At 41.2% G+C, this 21,293-nt stretch overlaps 1 protein-coding gene across 2 annotated transcripts; it reads left to right on the forward strand.

Moving 5' to 3' along the window:
* Positions 1 to 410: 410 nt before the first annotated feature.
* On the forward strand, positions 411 to 21,161 carry LOC146668474 (adhesion G protein-coupled receptor E5-like). 2 transcript variants are annotated; one of them, XM_085410402.1, is made up of 17 exons: positions 411 to 929; positions 11,425 to 11,505; positions 11,949 to 12,098; positions 12,449 to 12,592; positions 14,235 to 14,375; positions 14,876 to 14,919; positions 15,254 to 15,358; positions 15,454 to 15,607; positions 15,710 to 15,829; positions 15,908 to 16,107; positions 16,255 to 16,422; positions 16,796 to 16,990; positions 18,813 to 19,030; positions 19,201 to 19,359; positions 20,233 to 20,404; positions 20,596 to 20,697; positions 20,876 to 21,161. In XM_085410402.1, the coding sequence occupies exons 1-17, from the start codon at positions 899 to 901 to the stop codon at positions 20,915 to 20,917; spliced, it is 2,226 nt and encodes a 741-aa protein (XP_085266528.1). In that variant the 5' UTR covers positions 411 to 898; the 3' UTR covers positions 20,918 to 21,161. The 2 variants fall into 2 exon arrangements, with proteins under 2 accessions (XP_085266528.1, XP_085266529.1); XM_085410403.1 differs by lacking the exon at positions 12,449 to 12,592 and having other exon boundaries at positions 413 to 929.
* The last annotated feature ends 132 nt before the right edge of the window (positions 21,162 to 21,293 follow it).

Here is a 21,293-nt window from a genome sequence, read left to right on the forward strand (position 1 = left end):
AACCACAGCATTATGCTTGTGTGGTGGATTTCATTTTAACAGAGGTCACTCTATCTGTCTCCAGTCTGTTTTCTCGCAGCCTGGGGGTTGAGAAAATGCAGAGGGTTTGTCAGTGGAACTGGGTGAAGGGCTGAATGCTGAGCAGGCAAAGAAGAAAATGTAGAAGAAGAGCAGAGTAGGACTTGGAGGAGAATGGGAAAGGATATAAGATTACTTACGGGCAAGACTCAAGTACAGCAGCAGCTGTTTAGGCTGAGTGTTAGTCATCGCCCTCTCTTCAGTCCCCCCCCCCCCCCCCCCCTTTTCTGTCTCTCATGTGAATAGCTCCTGAAATAGAGGCCACTGGAGCGTAGGGGGAAATGTGAGAGCTGGTGTAGACAGAGGGGGGTTGTGTGTGCAAGCAATGTGATATGTGCCAGTGTGAGAAACGTATTCATGTGGAAAGACACAGAGTCAAAGAAAAGTGAAAGAAAGAGCAGTGTGAGGGAGACAGGGCCACGCTGATAAATGAAAAGAAAGAAAGGAGGGAGAGAGAGAGAGTCTCTGTGTGTGTGTGTGTGTGTGTGTGTGTGAGAGAGAGAGACTGAGATAGAGAGGTCTCGCGCGCGAGAGAGAGCGAGACATGCCCATGCCGAAAGTCTGAATCTGAGAGAGGAAGAAAGCTGGTGAAGGTTCATTCTTGATTTTCCTGTCACAAGTAAAAATAACTTGTACGAAAAGGACGTCTCTTTTCAGTGATCAGTGTTTGTTTTGTCACTCAAATACTTTTTCGATTTTTATGGACCTGAAATTTTTTTCTTGAACCTTTGTGAGCGGACAGCCACCAGATTTTCACTTCATTCATAGTCGCGATAGTTCAGAAACAAACTTCTGTGTGGAACTGTTTTTCCTATTCAGCATGGGATTTGGGAAGGGACTACTTCTGCTTGGTAAGTTTTAAAATGACTTTACCTTGTGTGTGTGTGCGTGTGTGTGTGTAACGAAGTGACGAAGAGTGTGCGAAGGGAAAGTTCAGGGTACATAAAACAAATTTCTTAATTTTATGAGACATGGGCAAAAAAGAGAAAAAATTAAAAACTCAAGAATTAGAGAACATTTTAATCCACCCAGCATGGTATTAACCAAGTTTGTCACCTCGAAAATATAATATTATTACTTTTATTCTTTTTAAAAGTTATTTAGGTTCATTCTAGCTTACAGTGGTAACATAACCCTGTCAAACAGTGATTGGCACCTTCCTGATGTGCTTTTCCCCCAGTTTCTGTTTCTTGAATGTTGTTCTCTATGGTCCTTTCCCTCAGTCGCGGCAGATCGTTTCACAGGTTCTACCAGTTGCCTCTTGGTGTTGAAGGAGTTCTTGTTCCCCACTATCGCTAAGTGCTTGGTTATGTTTTCAGATTGTCCGGGTTTTTTGTTTTTTTTTTAGCTTACATTATGAATCAGCTTGAGGTGACTGTTTTTGCGAACACGTGCTATATAAATGAAGCTTAGCTGAACTCTAATGTAACGTGAGGGTTCACTAGATGGTTGGGAATCTCTCTGAATAATTAGGAACAGCAAGACGGAGACGGATAACTTTTTAGCAGCCTCTTTACTTTTAGCACCCTGCAACAACAACCCACACTTCCTGTGTGCCGCCCTCATGAATACTTCACTGGCCTCTCAGAAGCCAGGAAATCTTATACTCAGATCAAAACAGGGAAAACAACCAGGTAGATATAACACATACTTATTACTGGTTTGAACATGCATGTCTAAACATTCAAACATGTAAACATGTAAATATCAAAACACGTAACCACCAAATAGCTACATAACTAGCTTTATAACCTTTGTAAACACCTCTTTGTATATCAAAATAGATTTAAATTTACTTCTACACTTTACATTTTCCTCCCCCCCTCACATAAGAAACGTCCCCGTTTCCCTACAGAAAAGGAAGAGAAAAAAAAAAAAACCCAACATGCTGCAAGCAAAGGGGACAACAATAACACAACAGCAAAACCAAAAACAAGTTCAGTTCAAAACATAGTCCTTGAGGTATCTGGGAGGCACAACTTGACGTCTCCCACATCGCCGTGAAACACCAGATACTCGATGAGGAGTTGAAGGGACAATGTCTGATTGGTGTATCACCACATGGCCAGAGGGAGAAGTCGTTACAGTCTCAGACCGAGGAGAAGGGGACAAAGGAGAGTGGGAATGGGGTCGTGACTGGTTTAGAGGTGGTGGCTGACAAACCTGAGGGTCTGATGAGGTTGCAGGGCTGCGGCCCTGAACATTCCAGCTCCCTTCAGCTGCAGATTTTGAAGCTGTGAAGGGCAACGCACCTGATAATGCAGTCAACTGTGGAATCTGGGGCTGTACAGGTATGTCACCAGCAGGTGAGTTGGTTCCACCTTTAGGAACAGGTGCTTTGTACGGCCTGAGACGATTGTAGTGAACAATTTGAGTCTTGTCTGATTGGTCCAGGAGGTAGCGAATCCTGTACGTGACACCAGGGTTTTCTCCATCTGTTCCAAGGCACTCCAATATCTCAAAGGGGCCCTTCCAATGTGGAGCAAGTTTCTGCTTTGCTGTAGTGGGGTCATTTAACCACACCAAGTCACCCGGAACATAAGGAGTGTGTTTGATGCCCCTATCGTACAATTGTTTCTGCTGGTTGTGGGCACAATCTCTGTTCCATGCAGCAGTGCTGAAGGCAGACTGAAGTCTCTGAGTCAACTGGGTGACGTAGTCAGCAGGAGAAACAGAAGTAGATGATGCTGACATGTTGGTAGGCAACAGCATATTAGCAGGCATCCGTGCCTCATGTCCATGTGTGAGAAAAAATGGCGTAAACCCCGTGGTAGAGTGAGGACTGGTGTTGTAAGCCAAAGCAACTTGATTGAGGCAGTCATCCCATTCGCCAGGCTGCTGAAGGAGTAACTTCGCTAACTGGTCAATAAGTGTTCGATTGAACCTCTCGACCATCCCGTCGCATTGAGGGTGATATGGGCTGGTCCGTGTCTTCTGGATGCCTAGCAGCTGACACAGATGTTTCACCAGGTCAGATTCAAACTGACGTCCTTGGTCCGTGTGTAGCATTTCAGGGACGCCGTGCTGACAGATGAAGTTGTCAAACAGGCATTTTGCAACTGTTGTGGCACGTTGGTCTGCAATAGCATAGAGATTGACATATTTCGAGAAATAGTCTTGAACAACGAGCACGTACCTGTTGCCACGACTCGTAATGGGGAGTTCAAGTATGTCAGCTGCCACCTTTTGAAATGGCTCCGCAGCAACAATTGTTTTCATTGGAGCTCTGTGATGAGGTGTGGGATTCCGTCTGGCATCACATGGAGTGCATTGTGTGCACCATATTCTGATGTCACGTGACATGAATGGCCAGTAATATAGCTGCTGAGCACGTTTCAGGACCTTATCTGCTGATAGGTGACCGGACACTGGGTTGCCATGCAGCAGCTGTAGGACAGTGTCTTTTAAAGATTCAGGAACAACCAACTGATGCAACACTGACTTTTGGGACGGGTTGAAAGCTTTACGACAGAGTAAGCCATTGTGAAAGGTAAGTCTAGAGTACTCATGCCATAGCACTTTTTCCTGAGGTGGGCATTTTTTCATACGCCAGTAGGGTGGTTTCTGACCCTTAGCTTTCCAGCCAATGACTTCTGACAGTACAGGATCTTTTTGTTGTTCACTTTTGAGATCATCTTCAGGCAGCTCAAGCACAAATGTGGATGAAACAGATAGCGCTGCACACTGCAGTCGTGGATCAGGAAGGTCATTGCATGGAATGTGTTTTTGGTCAGTACTGCAGGGACTATGGTTGGGCGGGCCTGCAGGACCCACGCACCTCTCTTCAGGTTTCAAGGTAGCAGAAGCAGTGCAGACTGTGTCCTGCTCTACGGTTTCACCCGTGACAGGGCGACGTGACAGTGCGTCCGCATTGAGGTGGCGGTGGCCATCTTTATGAATCACAGTCCACTCAAAAGGATCAAGTTCAAGAGCCCAGCGAGCACGGCGACCAGTTCTATCACTGTCAATGGGTATTTTCCGAAGACCCAGGAGGGGCTTGTGATCCGTGACAATAACAAATGGCTGCTTGTAGAGGTAGTGCCGAAAATGTCTAACTGCCCAAACAATGGCCCAGAGTTCTCGATCATAAGTCGACCACTTTCTTTCTGCCTTTGTAAGCGCATGGCTAGCATAGGCAATGACTTTCTCTTGCTGTCCCTGTTTTTGAGCTAGTACACTGCCAATAGCTGTGCTAGAAGCATCAGTATACAGAGAAAATGGCAATGTGAAGTCAGGGAATGAAACCACTGGAGGGTTTGAGAGGGCATGTTTCAGATACATGAATGCATCCTGGCACTGAGAAGTCCATTGAAAAGTTGCATGCTTCTCAGTGAGAGCATGTAGGGGGACACTGTGGTGCGCAAAGTTTTGAATAAACTTGCGATAATATGAACAAAGTCCAAGGAATGACCTTACTTCTGTCGCTGTTTGTGGAATAGGCCAGGCTTGCACACTGTTCACATTTCTGGGGTCAGGCTGGATACCATGTTTTGATACAATGTGGCCCAGAAATTGTACCTGATCTTTGGCAAAACAGCATTTTGAGGGGTTTAGCTTCAAGCCACTTGCCTGGAATCTGCCGAAAATTTCTTCCAGATGCTGGAGATGTTCTGCGAAAGAGCGGCTGTAAATAAGGACATCATCCAAATACACTAAGCAGGTTTTCCAGGGAAGGCCACGAAGTACCATCTCCATTAACCGCTGACATGTGGCTGGAGCGTTTGTGAGTCCCATGGGCATAACAGTGAAGTGGTAAAGTCCACTGCCGGTTGTGAAAGCAGTTTTCTCACGATCCTTCTCTTCCAGTTCAACCTGCCAATAGCCATGTTGAAGGTCCATTGTGGAGAACCAGGCAGAACCTGACAGCGCATCCAGTGCATCATCAACCCTTGGAAGAGGATGAGAGTCTTTGATTGTCACTGCATTGAGTTTCCTATAGTCGAGACAGAAACGCCACGTACCATTTTTCTTTCGCACCAGAACAACTGGGGCGGCCCATGGGCTGTAGCTTTCTTCGATGACACCTGCCTTTAAAAGGTTGTCAACTTGAGTCTGTATTTCAGCTCTCTGTTCAGGTGTCACTCTATAGGCTCTTTGTTTAATCGGTGTAGCATCACCTGTGTGAATATGATGCTTAATTATGCCTGTGTGACCTCTGTCCTCTGAGTGCTTACTGAAGATTCCTGAATACTTCTGGAGAAGTGATTTCAGGGACTGAACCTGGGAGTGTGACAAGTTTGTTTCATCTATTTCTACCGGCAGAGTCGAATCATACACAGGTGAAGTAGCACAACATGTCTGCTCCAGTGGAATGATATCAACAGATGAGCCTGAATGAAACTCACCAAGATGCTGTCCAGGGTACAGTTCGATTTCATCACTGGAGGGATTAAGCATTCGAACCACTGTAGTACCATTCTGAACTTCACTGAGAGTGTGAGCCACAACAATGTCACATGTTGGATTAGGGATCAAGACACCATAGTAGTCTGTTGGAACAGGAGAAGCCGGTGTGGCTGCTGACACACAGGCTGTGATCAGAGTTTCGCTCATAGCTGGAATTTTGGTTGGCGCTAACACGGAAACATTACAGCAGGCAGCCACCTCATGTCCTTTGGGCAACAGGGGAATTTTCATGTCCCACAGTTGCAGCACTTTGTTTTTGAGGTCGAGAAGAGCATGGTGCCTCTGCAGAAAATCCCAACCTAGAATGACTGGCTGGTAAGCACCTCTGAGGACTTCAAAGTCCTGCTGCCATACCTGAGTCCCAAGCCTAATACCAACGGTTAACTTGCCTAAGATTTCCAGACGTTCTCCATTGACCGAACGAGCTGGCACAGAGGATGCTACCATAGGCCGTTTTTTCAAAGCTGGATGAGCGTTTCGAAAATCTTCACTCACAAGGGAGACAAAGGAACCAGAGTCAATTAGAGCACACACTTCAATGCCCTCGACAATAGCCAAGACGTTAGAGGAGACTGATCCATCAGATTCTGAGGGGAACTGGGGGATGTGGTTTTGGGGCCCTGATACTGTAGCTGATGTTTGCCCCTCAACAGCAGCTAATGAAAGTTTCCCTGTGGGCCGGAGGTGAAATGTGCAGGCCTTTCCGGGGACTGGAAACGAACACCGGTCCTACTGTAGGACGCAGCATCTCTAACTCTACGTGGAGCAGGACTGGGACTGCGTCGGTATCTGTTATTGTCAGGGTAATTGTACCTGGAATACTGGGGGGGCTGTTGGGAAGGGTATGTGCGTTGATCGTGTTTCTCACATTTGTCCCACTCATTGAACCTCTGGGGAACAGGGGAAGAAGGACGTTCACGGTGAGACTCTGGATCACGATGATAACGCCTCTCAGGCGAGCAATAGTCTCTGGAATGTTGTCTGGCATGATAAGGCGACGGGGACGCACTGCGGGTGCTGTACTGAACATTGGAAGAGGAGGATCTATCACGACTGGAGTCCAAACGTTGGGCAAGGTAACTCTGTTTCTCCCGTAACTGCTGTACTTCATGTTTCAGGCTGGTTACAGTAAGCGTGAGCTCCTCAACCGCTTGAAGAAGTTTAGCATCAGTAGGCTGAGGACGTATCATAGCAACCTGTTCTGAAGACGGAATATGAGAGGATCCTGCAGCTGTAAGTTGCAATGCTGCCCGTGCTCTCTCACAACGGCTGGCAATGCGCAGGGCTCCGTCGAGATCCTCTGCACCCATCTCATGAATCTTAGATTGCAAGGTGGGGTCCAACCCAGCAACAAAACGGCGAAATTTTTCACCTTCCAAGGCATTGTAGTCATAGTTAGGGAAAGCTTCAAGCACAAGACGGGTAATATCCGCGCTGTACACATCTAAACTTTCACCTGGTTTCCGGGGGCGAGCATTCACATGTGTCTGGAAGAATGGCAGAGAATATTTTGGACCGAAAACCTCTTTCAGCTTATCCTTCACTAGATCATAGTCTTTCTGGGCTGATGAAGGCAAACTGTCCCAGTACAAAAATGCAGCATCTGCTAGACGAGTAGGCAGAACAGAGGACATCACAGTTGGCAAATCTACCTCAGGTGGAGTCATAGCTTGCACTGCCACTTCAAAGCGACGAGACCAACTAGTAAAAGATTCAGTCCCATCTCCTTTAAAAACAGGTGGAAGATCTATTGTCAGGGCACTGGAAACGGTATGGTGGGCGGGAGCAGCAACAGTCCGCATTGCATCCACTGACCTCGAATGTGGCACAGGAGAAGAGCGCAGCTCATGCACAGATTCACTCTCGTCAGCCGACATGTTCCCAACAAATATCCAGCTCAAAAAAAAAAATCACAAAAACAGAGAGAAAAGCTGCAACAATCCTTCCTATCTCCAAAAATTATTACTATTATTATTTTCAGTTCATCAGCTGTTCACAGAGAGGGATAAATCCCAGCGGGGAAAAAAAACGATCTTATCCGCAGCTTGGGAGTAAAACTCACCAAATACACAGATCCATCAAGAAAATAAATCCCACCGCTGCCACCAGATGTAACGTGAGGGTTCACTAGATGGTTGGGAATCTCTCTGAATAATTAGGAACAGCAAGACGGAGACGGATAACTTTTTAGCAGCCTCTTTACTTTTAGCACCCTGCAACAACAACCCACACTTCCTGTGTGCCGCCCTCATGAATACTTCACTGGCCTCTCAGAAGCCAGGAAATCTTATACTCAGATCAAAACAGGGAAAACAACCAGGTAGATATAACACATACTTATTACTGGTTTGAACATGCATGTCTAAACATTCAAACATGTAAACATGTAAATATCAAAACACGTAACCACCAAATAGCTACATAACTAGCTTTATAACCTTTGTAAACACCTCTTTGTATATCAAAATAGATTTACATTTACTTCTACACTTTACACTAAGTAGATCTTTCTTGAGGTAATTCGTTTTTGTTGAATGGCTGTGCTTATCAGACTGGTTGGCGTCGAGTAAAAACCTCCAGAAAAACCGTCACATCCTCAGAAACCCTGAACCTGAATCCAGTATCGCTGTTCAATCAGACCGTTGCATATGTCAGCAGTAATATGCAAAAATCACAGACAACGTGCCTCCCCGTAAGAGGAATCTTCAAGTCTTGTTTGAATAAACCGCAGATGTATCAGAGCATGACGTTCGTGTTAGTTCTTCTGGTTTGTCTAGTGGTACACCAGAAGTGATGGTTCATGTAATGTAGGCTGATTTCAGAAGTTCACTTGACTCTATTTTATGTCATCTTTGTACAGATGCCTTACAATATTCTTTAATGAGCTCATGTTTTTATTAAGATAAATACATCTAAAACGTACAAAACAATCATCAACTAAATATATCCATAGATTGTGTATAAAAGTTGTTAATAGAGTACAGGTCTGAAAAGTAAAGACACCTAACACAGGGTGACGCATCTGGCTGCAGAAAGACATCTGATTTTAAAGAAACCTATGAGAAAATGTGTTTGTATTGTTCACTTGATTTATAATCCCAGTGAACACTTTCCTGGTGTGCTTGTCGGCGAAACTGCTGGCTTCAGATTTTACCGAATAGAGTTTGATGTTCACATTTTCAAAAATTTGGCCCCTATTAAAGCCAAATGAATAATAGTGCAGAGTCCAGGATGGCTGCCCTGTGACTGACAAGTAGCTGATGTAAGACAAGAGTCACTGAGGTTTGAGTCGTATGCACAATGACATCTAGTTTTAGCGGGCCAAGGTGGCCACAGACAAAATTGTCAGCTTAAGGCTTTAGAATAAGACTTGACAATTCAATTCAATTCAATTCAATTCAATTCAATTCAATCAGTTTTATTTATATAGCCTCAAATAACAACAACAGTCACCCTAAGGTGCTTTATATTGTAAGGTAGACCCTACAATAATATATAGAGAAAAATCCAACAATCACATGACCCCCTATGAGCAAGCACTTTGGTGACAGTGGGAAGGAAAAACTCCAGCAGAACCAGGCTCAGGGAGGGGCGGGGCCATCTGCCGTGACATAGGGTGAGAGAAGGAAGACCGGATAGAAGACATGCTGTGGAAGAGAGCCAGAGATTAATAACAAGTATGATTCAGTGCAGAGAGGGTGACATCACAATGGTGCTGCGATTTTTATATAATAATAATAATAATGATGTATACTTTATTGATCCCTGTGGGGAAATTACTCTCTCTGCATCTAACCCATTCACTCAGTGAAGCAGTGGGCAGCCACCAATCAGGTGCCTGGGGAGCAGTGTGTAGGGACAGTACCTTGCTCAGGGGTACTTCAGGGTAGCCATTCTGTGGATTCGAACCCCCGACCTTCACGTGGCAACACGCTGTCCCTTCCCCATATACAGTCTATGTTTATTTCCTATATAAAGTTATATACACATGTTGCTAATATGCCAATATGCTTGTTCAATGCTCTATAGCACTGCTTCATAAACAAACACAATAAGAGTTATCGCCCACTGCAGCATTTGTTGCTTCTTTTAGTCAACTTTTTGTTGTTGTTGCTGGTTTTTTGGGGGGGTTTTTTTGCATCATAGTTTCACGCTTTCTGTGTTTACCACTTTCGAACCTGTCTGTGTTGAGCTCTCACAATATGTGGCAAAACTCTTCTTTTGTTAAGATGAAACCAGTGATGTGTCGAACATCCTGTTATATCACCCAAGTGTTGCAACTCTGACCTCTTTTGTCAAAACTGAATGTCCCTGGTCTTTGGTTGTGAGGAATATCAAAAAACGAATTCGTGTGCTGACCAAGTCAAAAGTTGGTCAGTAGCCTTTGAATGAAATGAACATTACTTCCACAAGCTGCTCAGTAATGATAATGTGACATAAAAGGCAAAAGGGTCAGTTAGTCCCCTCAGAAGTTGGTGAAAATCTAACAAGTACATGACATTTTTCAAGACATCTTTTGTGACAGCACTAAATATAAAAGTCAACATTGTGTACTATGTGTTAGACAGGAATACTACATGTCTGAATATGTGGTCTGCAACCAATTTTGGCTAGATGTTTGCGCTGTGGTAAAAATAAACAGTTCAGATGAATATAGGTTTAAAGTTGAAATTAACTGTGGCCTACAGAAACCCCTGTCTAACAATAATGACAGGGGCTAAAGCCTTAGTAATAACTGAATGAATGATATCACCAAATGCCAGCAATTTAGTTCTCAAATTAAACATAACATAACATAACAATTTCAACCATAATACCAGGCTCTGTTTTTTTTTCAAATCACAATATTTTTAAATAACTAATATTTCTAAAAAAAAGATGCTGCAAAATAGCTCTTGCATGATTAATTTCCTTGTCTCTGTTCACATGCTATTACTGTAACCAAAGGCAAACAAAAGCTGGACTTTTTCAAGCAAACTCAAAAATCCCCTTAATTCTGAAACAGGCATGTTGGATGGTAAACATATGACCGATCAACACCTACTAATCAGCTTTACTTCTCACAGTCAGCCCTTTAGTGAAAAGACAACCCGCCTGTGTTTACAAAACTGAAACAGTTTACAGAAGGAAGTATTTATTGTCTATCAAGTCAAAATATACTTCTAGGAACAGAGAGAGAAAAATAGACATGCAGCTTACAAAAGATGGCAGAAAAGGCAGAGGAGTCAATCAATCAATCAATCAATCAATTTATTTATAAGCACATTCAGGTTGACCAAAGTGCTGTACATAGTAAAAAACTAAAAAGTAGATCAAACACACACAAAGACTGAAACAAAACACAATTAAAAGCTAGAGAGTAAAAATGTGTAGGAGTCATACAGCTGGGGCACATGTGCTCACTGGTCAGTAGAGTCGTCTGTATGCGAGCATGCGGTTAGTCTTTAAAAAAAATCAGGTATTGTTTCTGTCTGTGGTTATTTCATCATATAATAAGAACAAGTCGGCCTCGTTCACACTTTCTGTCACTGTTCACTGAGCAACACTGACTGTGTTTCCTGTGGCATTACTCTGGGACAGTTTAGCCTCATCGTGAAATAACAGAATTGTGGTAGAAGAAGGGAAACACAGAAGAAGGACACCGTGTGTGCAAATTGCTAACTGAGGAAGGAAACATAATGACTTTTGCAAAACTGTGAACTAAGCAAATAATTCTGTTTGCATAGTTCACACTTTTAGCAAAGTGATGGATACTTGTAGATGGGAACATAAACAGAGACGTTAAAATGAAGTACACTTTTTGAAGACACAACATATTACATGGCAACTTCACATTCACAATTTGTTTATTTAAAACTTTGTTTCTCTTTATATCAGAAGATGGATTTCCAATAAGATTGTAATTTAATCACATTTCTTTCTTTTGCTTTTTCTCCACAGGGCTAGCATGTGCACTGGGAAATCGTGTTCTGGGGTGTAGAATTGGCTTGAGCTACAACAAAACTATCAAAGACTGCACTGGTAAATCTGTCATTACCTATCGTTTTGACTTTTCTTTGACATTTTCTTGCTTCTGTGCGCCGTTTCTCAAAACAAGAACTCTCAGACAAACATGGCATTACCATCATGCAAGGACTCTTAGCATAGTTTAATAGGAAAGTGGCCTTTCTTAATGACATTCTTCTTTATTTTTTCCCATTTTAGGACTTTTAGCTCACACCCAGGAAGGATTCAATTTGAAACAACAGTAGAGGAGTTTGAAATAGTTAGATCATTTCAAATACTAGCAGCTAATTAAAGAAATATGACACAAATAAAATAATCTAATAAGATAACTACCAAGTTTGCTTTAAACTGAAATGATATTTTTTCATTTGTAAAAAAATAAATAAAATAAAAACTTGAATATTATTTTTTACTATCTACTCATGGTTACGTGTTTTCATTTTGTATTTAATCTACAGATATTAATGAGTGTTCAGAAAATCCACCGGCATGTGGGAGTCATTCAAGATGCATCAACACAATTGGCAGCTACTACTGTCAGTGCCTGCATGGATTCATTTACAGTTCAAAAAATGTTAACTTCACACAGAGACAGGGACAGTGCAAAGGTAAGTGTGTTTGACATACATTTCTCCAGTCTGCTCTTACCATTGTTTACAGAGATTAGTGACCACAACAATAATGTCAGCAACTGCTCTCACAAGCTTAAAAATTAATTGGGAGATACAACTGCTATTTGTCCATCTCAGTGTTAGTAGCAACAGCAATGAAGCAGCTGTAAAGATGAATGGTGGTTTTTTTGTACGTAGTGTCATCAGTTCAAGTTGAGTGGTGCTGTTCCAAGAAGAGTAAAATTAGGCTAAACGGAGCGTAATTGACTGATTGGCCTGATACCCTAATCTTGTGTTTTGTTATCTGTTGATGGGTATGCTTTATGATTTTGTATTGAAATCTACAGATACAAATGAGTGTATAGGTAATTCATCTATATGTGGGAAACATTCAAGCTGCATTAACACAATTGGCAGCTACTACTGTCAGTGCCAACATGGATTCATTCACAGTTCAAAAAAGGCTAACTTCACAGAGGGACAGTGCATAGGTAAGTGTGTGTGACATGCCCTTTTCCAGTCTGCTCTTACCATTGTTTACAGTATGTTTTTTTTTTTTTCAGATATCAGGCTTGGAAAGCTCACTATAGTTTGTTTGCTAAAGCTAGAGATCTGGGATTATCTAATGAAACTCAGTTATAGTTGTTTAACCAGATGGTATTACCTGTATGGTTGTACAGGTGTGGTTCCATGAAGATATTTTATTTATTGATGTTTTACATTTTACATTTTTGAAGAAGCTTCTTAAGTTAAATTAAAAAGTGTGCTGTGTATGGAGATTTGGAAAGTTTTAAATGGATTAAAATTGTTGAATGTGGGGTGATTGGTTTCTGCTGTAGATTATTGAACACAAATAGGAATAAGTGATCATTTCTTGTTTAGTTTTTTGAAAAATCACAATGATAAAAGTGTTTTTAAGTCATGGTGAATAGTGAAGTAAAAGCAAATATTAAAATATACACGATTTTCTTATTTATGGGAACATAAAGTGGTGAATAAAAGCAGTAATCATGATGAGGAGATCTGATATCCTGAGGCAAAATTAGAATTCTGGAATTTTTAATAATGGTGTTTGTATAAACTACAGAATATTGAAGTGCGAGTTCCAACTGGAATAATTGTTTGTGTAGTTTTGATCATTCCATCTGCTGTTATTTGGCAAGGTTCAGATAGTGGTATCTATGGAAGCCTGTTTCTGCCAGTGAAAAAAAAGTATAAATAACTCAAAATTTAATTACATTTTGCGCAGAGGAATGCGCACAATTTGTTTAGTGCGCGTTCCTCTGCGCCATATCCTTCCGGGTAACAAGTAAATGATGTCATTCACGTAGATTACTGATTGATAGAGCTAACTTGAAATTTCGAGTTACTTTTCTCAAAAATTGTAGTTAATAAGTCAAAAATTTGAGAAAATAACTCGATATTTCGAGAAAATAAGTCGAAATTTCGGTTTACTTTTCTTAAAATTGATACTTTCTATTTCTTTTTTAGTGGCGAAAACGGGCTTCCATAGGTATTGCATGGAGCTGAATATATTAAAATTATGCTCCCCCAGATTTGCTAATTTGGGTTTGAATATTCTCGTCAAGTTCTACTATTTCATACATTTCACATGTGTGTTTATCTGTACACCCACTCAGTACAAACAAGCTCAACATAAAAAAAGGAAATCAAATCTGTCTCCAATAACAAAAACACACAAAAGAGAGAGAGGAGAGAGCGTGAGATCAGGCTTACAGTAGCATCCAGCCAGCAAGAGAAAATGAAAGCTTACAAAAACTCTGCTAGTGTTGATATGATCTTTAAAAAGTCTTATAGGCCCTTTACATTATGACACAGTGTCATAATGTAAAGGGCAAGTTCTACTTGCAAAGTAGAACTTAGTGATCCCAAAATACAAGACAAGATGTCACAACACCGTTTGCTGGGAAAGTTTAACTCTTTCCTTAAGATCCTTTTACCAGCATCATAAAAGTCACATGACTGTGTGGGTAGCTACATTTCAGAGACGTTTATTCTTTTGAAGGACGGACCAATACCTTCTATATTCAGAGTTGTTTCTGTCTAATCAAAATTATTACATTTGAGGAGTATGAGCCATTACCTATGCCTCTGCTCTATATCCCTACACAGATTTTAATGAGTGCACAGACAGTGAAAATAAAGAAGAGCTGTGTGGACCCAATGGAGTGTGTAATAATATTATTGGGAGTTATTGGTGCAACTGCTCAAATGGCTACACCAATTACAGCACGGAAAGGACACCATGCTCAAGTAAGTGTGCAGTTTTTTGTTATTTCCTATAAACGAGTGCATTTCACAGCTTTTATGTCCTCATATTCTTCACATTAGGCAACACACCTTTATTGCATTTTTGCAATTTTCCTGACACAGACGTCACTGTATTAGTTGCAGACTATATTTTCACCATCTTTTACACCACCATGTTTAAGTAGTAAGAAAACCAAATTTCATCCACTGCGCTTCCTGAGTAAAGTCCCTTTTTTTCCCTTCTTAGTCATGCAGCTTGTGGTTTTGCTTTCTTTTATCTTTTGGGACTCAGTTTCGTTTTTGATATCAGGGCTTACTCAACACTCTATCTACTTTCTGTATGAACTTATCAGTTCAAGAATCTAGATTGTGGCTTGTCTTCCAGCACATTGCATAGTTTTGTTCCTTTACTGTGAGATTTTTTATCACACACTCTTTTCATGGTGGAGGCAAGAATCCCAGTCAGCCGGTGTGGTGATAACCTAATGCTTTGTTTTGTCTAGAACTCGATTGTGATAATTTCCGTGCTGAGAAAAAGCCAACACAGGTAAGTGTGGAAATAAAATTATGATCATTATCAACATAATGGAACAATCACAGATATAAAGCCAGTTATAGTTCAAAAATGGATAATACATCTAGCTCAAATTCTGTTTATCAGGTGTTTCAAAGTTACTTATTTATTCTGACAATAACATCTGGCTGGCAAAAAATCTCATAGCACACCTGGATTCGCACACAAGTACACCAGTTTGCTTTGGCACATCACGTAGGACCTGCTCCTCTAGACGACCCTATGGCCTCGCAAGGTTCAAAATACATGAACTTTAGAATGGGGCAGGCTGAATAGTGTCTTTATTCTCTGTCTATGTGTCTCCCAGTTGCTCGGGGGCCTGGCAAACATCATGTCCATGATGAGAAACAGCTGTTTGGCCCTGTCTGGAACTGGCAGCAAAGTAAAGCTTGATGGAGATGCGCTACTGGAGGTTAGGAAAAGATACAAGTATGCATACACTCATAACAAATGCAAATGCGTACGCAGTATTCACAATCGCCCCTCTGTGTCTTTTATTTGTGACAGAAACTTTTCACAGAGACCGATGCGATGCTGTCTCCTGGAACCCAGAACATCGATGAAAGTGTGAGCGGGCTGCTCACTGCTGTGGAGAAATCGATTTTATTCATTGGGCCTCAGCTAAAAGACAACCACACTAAGATGGAGAACAACAAGATAGGTAACACTTTTGAATTAATGAACTTGATGATTTCCATCTTGGGAACTAATAGTTAGGATGCAAAGTGTGTTATGATTTGAAAAGAGTGATTTGCTTGAATAGATGCACAGATTGCTGTTCAAAGAGGAACGACTCGACCAACTGGAGACATTCGTCTGTCCAGTGAATATGCTTATCTGGACACAGACTGGACAACAGCAGCCGGGACGGGAAAATATCCTGGTAAATATCAGTTCTTTTCTGTCCAGTTCAAGTCATAATAAGTTTATAATATTCTAATATTCTGTGGATCTTTTACAGGTTTTGCTGTGGCTGCATTGTTGAGCTACAAAAACCTTGAAAGCTCTGTGAACAGGTCTTTCGAGATGGTCAAAGGAGCTAAAGAAAACGGAGCGGACCCCTCCTACCAGGTCTTCTCTAAAGTTGTGTCTGTGGTGGTCTCAAATCCGTCGACTCAGAAACTGAGCCGCTCTGTCAACATCACCTTCAGACATCTTGAGGTAATCCCACCTGTGTCACATCCACTTTTTTTTTAAATCAGTCATTTACTTCTTTTGAGCTTCACAGTAACAAACATGAGGAGCAAAAGAACAAGAGATGTAAATAAAACATAAATCGCGTCTTTGACATGTTTGTTTTGGTTTTAGGACATAGAGGAATCGACTAACGTGAGTTACATCTGTGCATATTGGACCGAGACAGGGGCCTGGTCCACAGATGGTTGTTCTAAGCAGGACTCCAATGCCTCACGCACCATATGTACATGTAACCATCTGAGCAGCTTTGCTGTTCTCATGGCTCTTCACCCCATCGAGGTAAGAAACAGCTTAAAAAAGTGTAACCATGTAAGGTTTAAGACCTCATCGGTGACCCTGACCCCAAACCTAACGCTATATCTTGAAAAAAACAAATTCTGATGCATGTCAGTTTGAAATTTTTCTTGTCCCCTAATTCCCAAGACATGGGAGAACAAATGTAAAATTACTCGGTCTAAAAACATAGGGTAAGGGTCATCAGTGTTCATGACTTAAACCTCAATGAAATACAAATCATTTTCTATTAGAATAGCATTACTTTATAAGTTTATAAGTAAAATGATTTTATGATCTTGAAAAGAAATGTGCAACAAAATGTTATTTACTGGTAACCAGCTGCACTCACATTCACACTTATTGTCTTCTCTTCCAGCACACCTATGGGCTCGAGCTGGTGACTAAAATAGGACTGACCATCTCCCTGTTGTGTCTCACACTCTGCATCCTGACTTTCAAGTTCTGCCGTTCCATACAGGGAACCCGCACCACCATCCACCTGCACCTCTGCATCTGTCTCTTCATAGCTGATCTTATCTTCCTGGCTGGCATTTCTCAAACTAAACCTGTGGTACGTTTCTAAAAGGATGTGACATGTGACATGCTCTACATTATTTAAAGAGAATATGTAAATTCACCAGCATTCGTGGTAACAACAATATCTTGTGCCAGGAACGGCAGCTAATGGCCTGTACTTGAGAATGTGGGTCAAATCATAGTTAATGTAACTAACTAGTTTGTCATATAGTGTCATGCAATATCTTCACATGATACTTATCTTTCTGTGTATCTGCTGTGAAGCAGAGTCTTTCTCACTTTAACGCTGGAGCATTCCTGCAGAAATAAATCTCGAATGGTGCTTTCTGACATGATAAAGCAGAATACCCTTGTGGGTTTTCTAAAGGGGAAAAAAATGTACTTTTTAAAAAAATAATCTGTCCGTGAAAATTTTTCACGGACAGATTGTTGGAGTAGGCTCAGAATGGAGCAGAAAATTACAAAAATGAGCACAGGGAAGTTTGTTGCAAAGAAAACTTCAGTTTGAATCAGAATCTATCCCATAACCTAACCTATTCCACATGTGCTTTGCTTGATTATTCCCATTTAGTTGTAGTTAATGCCATTTCATTCATTAAGGACTAATTTTTAATTGAAATAATGTTGGCTGACATTACCTACTGCAGTCACACTTAATTACACTTCACTGTTTGAACTGTGATTGTTTGAATTGTGTAGTTTACACAATCACAACTCTGCAAAAAAAAAAAGACAAAGGCTTGTTTACCTCTTAATGCTGTCGTTTATTCATCTGACTAAGAACAGAATATATTTTGATCAGACACACTGGCTTGTTACAGCAGCTCAGCTATAAACTAACCAATGCAATAATGAGAAAAGACCTGTATCTGAATGAGACCAGAAGAAGTACTGCTGAGGCAGGGTGGCAGCTCAGGATGGTACCAGAGAACAGTACCTGGCCTAGCAAGTGTAAAATGCCATTTTTTGGATATTTTAGCACCTCAAAAGTACAAAAACCCACTTATAATTTGTCTCATTAATAATTAGACTGTTTTCAGTGCTCATATGTTGCAAATGGAAGTAATACAAACTAACTGTAAACAATGATGAGCTCAGAAAACCATGGGAGGATTTCAGCCTTGCCAGGAGCATCTGCCAACACTGAGAGAAGGTGTCCTTGAGCTGATAAGCTTCCACAGATACATGGATAACAAACTGTGATAATTATGGCAAGTGGATAATTACCTAATAATGCAGACGAGGTAGCAGCTTGCTGGTTAACCTGATGCTTCTTTTTAGTTCTCTCTCTGTTAATCTATTGATCGGTTTTGGGATTCAGCAGAACACAGGCACCGAGGAATTATCTGTGGTTAACTCTGACAGCAACAAAGTAACAGCCGAGCCTGGCCACTGTTAAAGTGTTCTTAAAGTGTTGCTGTTGGCTTGATTTGTCACACCTTGTGCTTTTCACAGCTGTCAAGAGTTAGTTTGTACTCTCTTCTCCTTCAGAGAGATCACATGACTGAAGGTTCCCGATAAGCAAAAATGATGTCTGACCTTGAAGCATTACATGCTAAAATGGTGTATTTTGTTATCCTTGTCCATATGAGTTGAGCAGAATTGGTGCTGTGGTACTGTGTTTTCTGATGTTTATGTACATCTTTGCTCCATTAATACATTGGCAGTAAAGATGTAAAATGCTGCTAAGCTACTTATTCATGTGGTCTTAATTAAATTTGGAGAATAGAAAATGTTTGTGTGAATAATTCTCACTCACAGAAACATTGCAAGCAGCTGACTGCTGTACGATCGGGGATAGAGCGGTGCTTTCTCCTCTCTGACGTGTTCTTTTTCTGTGTCCTTTCACATTACAGGGTGGCTGCAGGTTTGTTGCAGCAATGCTCCATTTCTTCTTCCTGGCGGTATTCACCTGGATGCTGTTAGAAGGGGTGCAGCTGTACCGTATGGTTGTTCTGGTGTTCAATGCCACCATGCGGCCCCTCTACCTATATGCTGTGGGCTACGGGACGCCTCTGTTTATCGTCGTTATATCCGCCTGCGTTAGACCAAACGGATACGGCACTAAAAAATAGTAAGTCTTCCAGTAACTAAAAGTGATGACCAGAGAAGCCTTGTCTGTGCATGTGTTTCTACAGTTGCTTAATAGTAATGACATCAGTAGGTTGCATAAACTTAATGCTATCTATCTCAGTGAAGCAAAGAACATCCTGTTGTGAATGTGTGTTTTATCACTAAACGTAGCTGCTGGCTGTCCACGGATGACGGCTTCGTCTGGAGCTTCTTCGGGCCTGTGTGCTTAGTCATCTTTGTGAATGTCTTCTTCTTTATCATCACCGTCTGGAAACTTGCCCAGAAGTTTGCCAGCCTCAACCCAGACCTCTCCAACCTGCACAAAATTAAGTCAGTCTGTGTATTAATTTGAATGTGTAACCCCTTCCACTGCATGACCAAACTGTGTAACTATAAAACGTACAATATATAGATTCAATATGGCAGCTTCGGGACTGGGAATTGCTTTGATAGAAAGAATACGTTTTGTGAGGGGGAAAAAATGGAGGGAATGTTTTCTTAGTTGTGACAGCTCCCTGATGAGCTTCTGTTAATGGATTTTGTCTCGCCTGTCTACCTACAGTAGGCTCATACTTAGCTCATGGACCCTCCGCTCATAGCTGCAAAAAACATTAGAGTTAAAAAGAAAAAGAATCCCTTGTTCTTTTTGCTAGTCGATCATGAATGATGTGTAGTTCAGTCCAAGGAGTTGGGAAAGTGAACTTCATGTGCCAGAAACAAGAGAGAAAGATGTTTTTTTTCAGTAGAGGAAAAAGTCAGAAGGCATTAAATTATAATCCAACAATTTCTGTCTGTGGAAGAAAAGTCTCTTTTTCACATTTTGATCTTCTTGTTTGCTAAATGGATTCTTGGCTAAGTTGGTAACTTCAGCTAGGCTGGATAAATAAATAGAACAAAGGAGCCATACAGAGCAAACTGACAGAAACTTCTTTTTAAGAGTGCCTCTTTTAATCTCTCTTTTATATTTATCATTAGCCTTTGGCTTTTCTGCTTCCACATACATTCAGCAGAAAGCAAAGTGAACTAAAATGATCTGTTCTGTAGCTGCTTTGCCTAGAACACATGTCTCATTGTGTTCTTTCACTTTTAATGGGGCTTTCCAAACACTGATGTAGTAACTGAGTCATCCGTGTGTAACCTTTACCATTCTCTGGTAATCTTTATTGACTTACCGTTTTTCCCATCCTTCTTTTCCGTTTGCAGAGCTTTCACTGTGACAGCTGTAGCCCAGATGTGTATTCTGGGTCTGATGTGGGTATCTGGGGTCTTCTTGTTTCAAGAGGATCCCCCTGTTGCAGTGTCGTACATTTTCACCATCTTCAACAGCCTGCAGGGCACACTGGTCTTCATCATGCACTGTCTGCTGTCCAAACAGGTACGAACACAGTATATTTGTGTAAAGCTTCATGTGGACATGATGCTAAGACCGAAATTAAAACAGCATGAAAATGTTTAATTAAATAAAATCAGTGAAAAGGGCAAAAGCAGTGACAAACATGCTAGATTGTGTCAGTATGCGAGGTGGCAACACAGATTTGTTTCTTAATGTTCTGTTGCCCTCTGTAGGTGAGAGAGGAATATGCCAATTTCCTCTCCTGTATCTGCACGTCACAGAAGAAGAGATACTCAGACCTAAGCACCACAAATCCCTCCAGCAGTCAATCACAAGTAAGCATGCAATAATACCACTGGATATCATCATCGGTCACAAGCACACTTTGTAGTGGAAAGTAAAGAACTGCATTTTCTCACTGGTAGCACTTTGGTACTTTTTAATCTACTAGGGGTGTGTAATTATTAGCTTTAAATTACTCTGTGTCTAACCGTGTGGTTTGTCTCCCTTTAGGGTTCAAAGAGTGGGCAGCAAACAGGAGAATCACAAATATGAAGAGCTCAAGCTAAAGCTTTCCTCCAAAGACTTAATGACTATCACACATTCAGCCTATTTTGTCACCTACAGCAAATCTTCATTTATACTTGATTCCGGTGAAGTCTAAAAGCAGTGACTCACTAAATGACTACACAATGCTGGCTGGGGGCTGTTGGCAGATTCACCAACACTCGGTGACGTGGGGAAAAAAAGAAATAAAGTGGTTCCTGGATATTTACATTTAAACTATATTTTTTAGTTTTATCCAAGTCCTCTTAAAATCCTTTATTTCAAAATAAAATGTCATTCTTAGGTACTGATAGCAAGCATTTATAGCTTGTCTTTAAAGTGTCACATCATAAAACAGTAAGAAATGAAATTGTGACCTGTTAAG

The sequence above is a fragment of the Rhamphochromis longiceps genome, linkage group LG6 (genome assembly GCF_057381845.1).
Source record: "Rhamphochromis longiceps isolate RC_006_pf linkage group LG6, R_longiceps_female_GT1.1, whole genome shotgun sequence".
In the NCBI taxonomy this organism is placed as follows: Eukaryota; Metazoa; Chordata; class Actinopteri; order Cichliformes; family Cichlidae; genus Rhamphochromis; species Rhamphochromis longiceps.